Here is a 9,471-nt window from a genome sequence, read left to right as displayed (position 1 = left end):
ATTAGTCTTCATGGCCATGTCCTGATATGACAGTTGGGAAGTTGAGACAATAGGTCACAGAGACCCTGGAGAAAGATAGTGATGAGGTGAGAGAGAAATTTGATCTGTGTACAGTCCCCCTCTATCACTATTTATGAGGCGGTATGGATCCCTGAGAGAAACAAAGACCCACTCACCACCTTCACCATGTTCCACCTCTCCCCACTCAGCCCTTATTGATTAATTCATTCCTTGTTCATTTATTCATATGGTGATCAAAGATTCTATCGGCTTGCACCCAGTGGTCCTGATGTCTGTCTGTGTGTAAGCAAAGGTGAGAGAGAGGCAGAGGGGAGGCAGGCAGGCAGGCTAGCTAAGCTACATCGTGAGGGCAATTATAAGTGGACGGGACACAGTGATTTCACATTCAGTGTAGATTCATGGTGGAATGCTCTTTACAAAGAATCCCTCTTTGCCTTAAAAAAAAAACTCTTAAAAAACTTGTTTTTCTGTCACACAGTGTCTTACATATCTTTACTGTTATGGCATTTATTTGCACCCCAAAGATTAGAAGCTTTGTTTATTTGTTTATTTGTTTATTTATTCATTTATTTATTTGTTTGTTTGTTTGCACTACTGTTCAACAGTTTAGGGTTGGTAAGGGTTTTTTTTTGTTTGTTTGTTTTTTTTGCTTTTTTAAAATGACTCAACAATACCACAAAACAGTAATATTGTAAAATATTATTACAGTTTAAAATAACTTTTTACTATTGTAATATATGTAAACATGTAATTTATTCCTGTGAAGGTGAAGCTGAATTTTCAGCAGCCATTACTCCAGTCTTCTGTTTCACATGATCCTTCAGAAATTATTCTAATATTGTAATTCAAATTATTCTAATATCTAATGTGCTCAAGAAACTTTTTTTTTTAATTATAATAATTATTATTATTATCAATGTTGAAAATGGTTGTGCTGCTTAATATTTCTGTGAAAACTGTGAAACATTTTTAAGGATTCTTTGAATGAATAGAAAGTTCTAAATAAAAGCTTTTATTTGAAATAGAATTTGTAATATATATCTTTACTGTCACTTTTATCAATTTAATGTGTTTTTGCTGAATAAATGATTAATATTTCTGTGAAAACTGTGAAACATTTTTAAGGATTCTTTGAATGAATAGAAAGTTCTAAATAAAAGCTTTTATTTGAAATAGATTTTGTAATATATATCTTTACTGTCACTTTTATCAATTTAATGTGTTTTTGCTGAATAAATGACTTAACTTCTTGAAGAAAAAAAATCGTACTGGTCTCAAGCTTTTAAACTGTAGTGTATTTATGTATTTATTGTATAATTTATACGTATGTTGTACAATTATTGTAAGTGATTTTTTTTTCTTGTTTACAGACACCTCTCAACTCTCCAGGGTAAGCCTTGAATCTGCAGTCCAGAAAAACGACAATATGGCCCCACATGCTTCATGGGTGGAGGAGTGTACTTGTCCCACAGGATTCACTGGGCAGTTCTGTGAACGCTGTGCTCCTGGATTCACCAGGGAAACCCCTAATGGTGGAACCTTCTCCCCTTGTGTACCTTGCAACTGCAATCAACATGGAACCTGCCATGCTGAGACAGGTTGGGAGTGTGTTTGTTTGTTAGCATGCAGTCTGTACACAACATTCATGCAGGGTGTCATCCAATGATACAACATATACTGTTTCCCCACCATAGTAATGTTTCTTGGTTTCACCTGTAGACAGATATTTTCCGTATAGATACACTCATCTTCAAAAATTTGGAAACACTAATACATTGTTGTTGTTTTTAGGAGAAAATGACACTTATTCACTAAGGATTCAATTCATCCATGCATTTCTAATCATTTATCATGCAAGTGTCAGATGTGGCTTTTTCTTTGAGCTCTTTCTAAAGGCCAGCAGCGTCTCGGCATCTTTTCTTGACTGCTGCAGACAAAGCTGGTGTTTAGCATGTGCTGTTCAATGAAGCTTCCAGCTAAGCATCAGTGAGGGGTCTCTTTCTCAAACTACAGACTCTTATGTATTCCTCATTTTGTAGTGAATCTGGGCTGTGCACTTCAATCCCCTGTGCTGGTTAGATCCTGTTTGCTTTGTTCTTTTGTTCCTGTGTACAGAATAGCCTTCATCTCTCAAAAGAACAATAGAATGACTAGAAAAGTGTGTTTGTGTTGGGCCATTTATAAAACCAAAATGTCAAAAGTAACATTGTACAGTGACTAGCAAGAAATGCAAGTATATGCACTACTTTATAGGGATGTAACGATTACCGGTTTGACGATAAATCATGATAAAATTCCCCACGGTTAGTATTACCGTTTCATCTTTTAATTATCATTAAAACCGTATTAGATAACCGCGATTTGAACAACTCGCGATAAATAAGTACTGTCCAGCATAAAGCACAGTTTTAAGTAACAGTCTCAAGTTTCGTTTTGAGTGAAAACAGGGCGGCAAAGCTGGGAGGTTTTAAAAGAGTGCTAAGGGAATTATACAAATGAATATATGAATTAATTAATTATATGAATGTACCTCTGAAGGTTCTGACTGTCTTCAGAAAAGAATCGATGGCATTTTGTTTTCATCTTCGCTCCATGTAATACCTAAAGGAAGTGTTCTTAATCGCAATACTGCTTTGTCCACGGAGTTTACGGGAAACAGCTTTTCCATAAGCGCCACCTGCTGTCAGAGAGTGGATTTACAGAGACTTATATTTACATTCAGTCTGTGTGCAGTTTCTGTCTGGCCCAAAAACGGACCGAATTTGTATGCCCTGCTGTAAATTTTGACCGGTTTATGAAAAACAAGCTTATGTGGATTCTACACATTTAAACAATTCAGTTTAACAATTCACAATAAGTTATCTAGAATTCTTTATGGAACAGATAAAATACATATAATCATTTATTAATCAATAATCATTTTGACTTCTATCTTTTCTTTATTTAAAGGCTGAAATGTGAGGTTTACCTTTTTATTAAACTTTATCAAAGCTTTATTTGAATATTCAGAGCTTTATTTGATATTTCAACATGTTATTAAACTGTTATCAGTCAAGTTGTCATTTAAAATCCGAACATCATTAGTAATGTTATTGTTTTAGTGATTATGCAAACAAAAAGTCATTTTATTTGTTGTTTGATGATTTTTAAATATAAAACTTGGTTAAGTGATTTATGTCTGTACTTTTTTAACATCTCCAGCACATTTTAACAATACCGTGATAATACTGATAACCGTGATAATGTTGGTCACTATAATCGTGATAAGAAATTTTCATACCGTTACGTCCCTACTACTTTAACAACTGAAAGAAGACTCGGTACTGCACAGTTCATTTCCACAGTTCATTAAGCAACACAACCATTTTCAACTGTGCTAATAATAAGAAAAGTCTCTTTAATACAAATCAGCTCATTAAATGGATTTCTTAAGGATCGTATAGCACAAGGTTTTCTTCGTAGACTGGAGTAATGGCTGCTGAAAATGGGGCGTTGCAATCATAGCTTTTGTATATATATATATATATATATATATATATACAGTATATGGTATGGTATAGTATAATATATATATATATATATATATCAGCATTTATTTGAAATATATTTTCTTTGTAACATTATAAATGTCTTTCACTTTTGATCAATTTAATGCATCCTTGCTAAATAAATAAGGCATTCTTTTTTTAATCTTACTGACCTCAAGATTTGAAGTGTATACACATGAAACAGACTACAATTGGCCTCAGCAATCTGCTCTGAGACACAGAGGTGACTCACAGTGTATATTTAATCCTTCAAATATTTGATTACGCATTGTGTCATGTATGCTTGGACAGATAAAGACTGTAGCTCGATTATGCAATAACCTGCTCTAGCTCAATTATAGCTGTGAATGTAAATGTACTTACACAGAGATGTACTGCACATAGGATAAATTTACAGAGGATGAATTTTTTATTAAAAATAGCTGGAGAGACATACTGTAATTGAACAGAAGGTGTTTTTATAGGCGCATTAATGCCCATACACCAGAGATAATGTGCAAACTGAATACATTTAAGATGTATATGCCACCCCAGAATAATGCTGGGAACCACTCGTTATAAATCTCCTAACTGTGATATTTTCAGAAATAGAAGTCGCGTTTTTTTCTTCTGAAACGTGCTGCGATTTATATTCCAAAACCACTCATATAATGCAGAAACACTCAAGCAAGCAAAACACGCGCAACACCTGCACGTATTTGTACTGATGTAGAATAGTATAGCCTAGCGCATTTCACAAAGGCTGCTAGATTCACTTTCGCCAGAAAGTCGTATGCCCGCTGCGCACTCAATCCACTCAGCGTACTTTGTTTATCAGCTTGCGCACATCAGCTATACAGACGTTAATACTGAAAGTTTAACATTATATTCATTGCATACATATACTTCGTAGACATCCTTAATCTCTTATAACTCCATTCTGCTGTCTGTTGTTCTGTTGTTGGTGTTTCTTTATTTGAATATGGCGCTTATCACATGCTGTGTGGTATCGGCGTTTGGTATCGGGGCATTTTAACGAGTACGAGTACGAGTACAGGAGACCAGTATCGGGTCCGATACCAATACCAGTATCGGTATCGGTGCATCCCTAGTTATTTTATATGCTATTTGTGCAGCAGCAGTATGTCTTAAATACTCACGGCACCGTATCGCCGTATGCATTGGCAGTAGCAAGTTCCTGTACTTGCTTGCAGCAGCAGCAATAATCTACAACTACAGCAATAACCAACAGCAGCAGCAATTCAGCAGCAGCGTAGCAGATCTATTCCGCCAAGACCAAATACATTAACATTGTCATATCCATCACCATGCTAAAATCTCCCGAGAGTTGTCATGATTGAACTTACATTTATTTTAAACGGTAATAATTTTAAACTGTATAAAGTTTTTGAATGTATTTTTACTAATTAAGTGCTACATCGGTGAACAGAATGATGAATTTCCTTCAACCAATGTCTTTAGTGTTTTTCTACATTTTAAATAGTGTTGTAGTAGTAGACCTACAAGTACAGTTCCTATTTCTTCTAGTTCAAAAAGCCCAGAACTTCTATTCCTACAGCCACTATATTGACTGCTGCAATTTCTCCATTTATCTGCAAGTGGGCTGCTTTTACTGTCACTGACTGTAGGCTTCCAAATACATTTTTATACCTCCAGCTCACTCAAATGTTCCTCTCACAATCCTCTTCTTGTTCCTGTCATTTTCTGTACTGCTTCCCTTGTTCCTCTCTCACTTTTTCATTCCTCCTCTTGTGCTTTCCGTGACCCCATTAACAGCTAGAATGGCGGGCCGTCTTTCTGTACAGGGTAGATAGAGTTCACTCTCTCTCCTCTCTCCTCTATTAGACCCGCGAGCCAGCCACCGGCTAATTAATTGTAATGTCGATTGCACAACAAAGAGTGTTTGTTTGTGTGCGTCTCCTTTCAGCGACGACTCCTGGCATGGATTTGAGCATTTGTTCTCCCATCTTTCTCTGTCTCGCCCACTTTGACTGTCTCTCTTTCACACTGATGAGTAATTTCACTCTTTTAATATGCGGCAAATTAAACCTCCATCGTTCTTATTATGAGCGTAATGTGTGATTAGTTTGGTTCAAGTCTTTAACATTGCAAATTAATGTCAGACATGACTTTATCTACCACTCGGGGTAGGCGAAAGGACAGATGAGAGCAAGTGATATGCATGTATGCGAGAAAAAGGGAGGGAATGGAAGGAAGAAGGAAAGAGGGAATCAAAGCAAAAGGAGCTCAAGGGGGGTGAAAGATCAAACGAATGTATGCACAGGAAATCTCCACCTCCCAGGAGAAAAGGAGGAGCCCGTTCCTTTTATTTATTTATGAACCTGTTTAACTTCAAAGCAGATTTCGCCTAAGTCACAGCGGGCGCTGTTCATTGCCATTTAACTGCTTAAATATTTTCCAGGTTTGTAAATAGAACGAGGCCCGCAAGGTCCCTGCTGTAAACCAGCACGCTTATCATTAGCATATGCATACGTCACTCTTCATTTTTCTCAGCACCAAAAACCAAATTGTGTTTTAATCTCGTTTCGTATCCGTAAGCCTAATTATGTTTTGTTATTCCTTTGATGAGCATTAATTCAGCCTCATTTCTGCATCAGGAAGGGATTGTGCACTGACAGGCCACGCCCCTATTATTTTTTCGAAAGAGAGGGTGTTCCTCAAGGTAATGTAATATGGTTGTAATTGGCTGTTAATTGGTTATTAGTCTTGTCACTCAGCACAGGTGTTGTTTGTTTGGGTGGAGATAAGAGAGGAGGGAAGCTCACCTCTCCGGGCTGGATCCAGTGGTGCTTCGTAATTGTGATTTATTTCAAGTCTGCCCGTTTGTGTCATTTCTATTTTCCTGCGAGCAATTCAACAGATTGGAAAATGTTAATATTTGCAACGGAAAAATGGGATGGTGGTACAGTGTTGTGCTGGAGGGCTAATGAAGTCAAGCATATGTCCTTCGGATGCAAATATATTTTGTGTGTGTGTGTGTGTGTGTGTGTGTGTGTGTGTGTGTGTGTGTGCGTGTGCGTGTGCGTGTGCGTGTGCGTGTGTGTGTGTGTGCGTTTTCTGATCTCTTTCTTGAGTACTTTTCCCAAGCGTTTTAATTTAAGGGATCCCATCCATAAAATTAGGCTGAGAGGGCTTGTATTTGTCTTGGAAGAATGAGGAAAAAATAAGAGAGAGCAGCAGAAAAAGAGTGGTTTGCTGAGAATGGGGGTTTTCATATAAATGTATTTACATTAACTGCAACAGTCACAGAAAGAGTTAGAGCATTCATATCTCACCCTGGTCCATTGTGTCCTCACTTTCTTTCTCTCCACACCCTTTGCAAAGTAGATGTGCATTCGATTTGGATCACTAAATATAGCAAAAACAATGAATTACTTTATATCGCATAACAGCACATAAAAATAACATTCATCTGCTTAGGATGTTTGTCTGAATATTAACTTAATTAAAGCCAGCAAATATAGAAGAAAAAAGCACAAGCTTGCCCAAAGAGAACTGAATGGTTGCATCAGACTTCTCAGATCCTCAGGTTGTATGAGGTCCACTGTTCAAATGTGTTTTATAAGGGTGAGTCATACATTTAAAAGGCTGTTTTTCTGTATGTTCTATTCTAAATTTTTCTCTCTGTTCCTACTGTTGTCATTGTTCCTACAGTGAAGCCGACCTTATAAAGGAGGTGAAAAAAAGATAATGAAAGGAGGAGAGAAAACTGTCTGTCTTTGTCATAGAAGATCGGCAGTCTATTTTTCAGAGTCGTGAGCACATATCTTCAAGTCAAAGATTGAATAAAAAGACTCATTCATTCAATCATTCAAAAGACTCATTAAATTTTCAATCTTCTTAGTTTCTCTTTTAGAAATGCTTCCAAGTGAGTATTAGGGCATCAGTGAGTAAGTCATTCTGAAGCTTCAGATGTCCGTTACACCTTGTACATGGGACACAATACAAGAATAATTTATTTATTAAAAATTTATATCGCATAACAGCACATAAAAATAACATTCATCTGCTTAGGATGTTTGTCTGAATATTAACTTAATTAAAGCCAGCAAATATAGAAGAAAAAAGCACAAGCTTGCCCAAAGAGAACTGAATGGTTGCATCAGACTTCTCAGATCCTCAGGTTGTATGAGGTCCACTGTTCAAATGTGTTTTATAAGGGTGAGTCATACATTTAAAAGGCTGTTTTTCTGTATGTTCTATTCTAAATTTTTCTCTCTGTTCCTACTGTTGTCATTGTTCCTACAGTGAAGCCGACCTTATAAAGGAGGTGAAAAAAAGATAATGAAAGGAGGAGAGAAAACTGTCTGTCTTTGTCATAGAAGATCGGCAGTCTATTTTTCAGAGTCGTGAGCACATATCTTCAAGTCAAAGATTGAATAAAAAGACTCATTCATTCAATCATTCAAAAGACTCATTAAATTTTCAATCTTCGTAGTTTCTCTTTTAGAAATGCTTCCAAGTGAGTATTAGGGCATCAGTAAGTAAGTCATTCTGAAGCTTCAGATGTCCGTTACACCTTGTACATGGGACAGAATACAAGAATAATTTATTTATTAAAAATTAATTTTATTTTATTTCTAGACTGCTATTTATTCCTTAGTTTTCATATTCATAAGTTCAGGGATGGGGAGATTTGGTAAGAGTGGTAAGAGTGTTTTTGAAATAAGTCTTTTAGGCTCACCAAAGCTGCATATATCTGTTTAAAAAATACAGTAAAAACAGTAATATTTTGAAATATAATTACAGGTTAAATTAGCTGACTTTTATTTTAATATAAGGATATATATTAATATATTTCCAGTCTTCAGTGTCACATGATCCTTCAGAAATCTTCCTAATATGCTGATTTACTGCTCAAGTAACATTTATTGTTATAATAGAATAAAATGTTTTTTTATAATAGAATAAAATAATAAAATCTTTGATGAAGAAATTCAAAAGTTTGACCCCAGACTATTGAGCGATTATCTATACTCAGAAATGCTGTGCTAGACGTAACAGCAGACGGTAAAACAAAGCAAAAATAAAGATGCATACAGATGCTTGAATAAATTTGCTGTGATTGATTCCAAAGATTTATTCTATCTGATGCCATTGCAACATTAAAAAGTATTCAGCTAACCATCTGGAGCCTCATAAACAAAAATGCTACAGTCTAATTAGCTCTTTAATGTAGACCAAACTGTAATGAATATTCTAACGAGTTCAGCCGCCTTATGACGGATGTAGTCTGGCAGGTACCGGGGGTCAAGAGCGCCCTTTTCCCAAAGGACAGCTGCAGGGACGGGTCCTTTTCATGCCTCTGTTTTTGGAAAGAGAGGGACGTCTTTATTTTACTCTCATTCTTTCACCCCTCTCAAAGAGTCAGGAAGGGCCCGTGTGGAGGTGCTGACATTTAGCCGCCCTAAAGCAGTGAATAATTCAGCAAGAGGAAAGGTACAAATGTCAGGCACTGGGAATAAACTTGCCTGAAAAGATGCGAGATTTCAAATAAAGACATTGATATGATAATCCTGGCAGACCTCTGGCCGTGGATATCATCCGGTTTTGCACAGCACAGATGAGTCTGTGAATATTTAGGATTCTGATTTGAATATAAAATGAAACCAGCCTCTTTTGTGACCATTAGTTGGACAGCATGTCAAATTAACTTGATTATTCTTGATTGATTAGCCATTAAACATACAGTAAATCGGACTCTGTGAGAGAATGTTGATCTGATATTCAGCCGTTAAGCAGTTTGAGGGAATGAGACAGTTTCAGAATGCAAATGAACGCAACTTCCACGCCAGCAGCTTTTGAACTGCACACAGGGAAGTGCTTGTTTGTTTGTGTGTGTGTGTGTGTGTGTGTGTGTGTGTGTGTGTGGGGGGGGGGG

At 36.5% G+C, this 9,471-nt stretch overlaps 1 protein-coding gene across 1 annotated transcript in view; it reads left to right on the top strand.

The window, feature by feature from the left end:
- Positions 1 to 1,397: 1,397 nt before the first annotated feature.
- LOC107655894 (laminin subunit gamma-3-like) overlaps positions 1,398 to 9,471 on the top strand; it is a 24,303-nt gene continuing 16,229 nt past the window's right edge. The window contains exon 1 of the mRNA XM_016443506.1: positions 1,398 to 1,620. Within this exon, the coding sequence (XP_016298992.1) occupies positions 1,448 to 1,620 (173 nt within the window). The 5' untranslated portion in view covers positions 1,398 to 1,447. The remainder of the gene's footprint in view (positions 1,621 to 9,471) is intronic.

This window comes from Sinocyclocheilus anshuiensis, unplaced genomic scaffold, assembly GCF_001515605.1.
Source record: "Sinocyclocheilus anshuiensis isolate Anshui unplaced genomic scaffold, SAMN03320099.WGS_v1.1 scaffold860, whole genome shotgun sequence".
Classification (NCBI taxonomy): domain Eukaryota; kingdom Metazoa; phylum Chordata; class Actinopteri; order Cypriniformes; family Cyprinidae; genus Sinocyclocheilus; species Sinocyclocheilus anshuiensis.
Note: the sequence above shows the minus strand (reverse complement) of the source record. Positions and strands in the feature narration are given on the sequence as shown.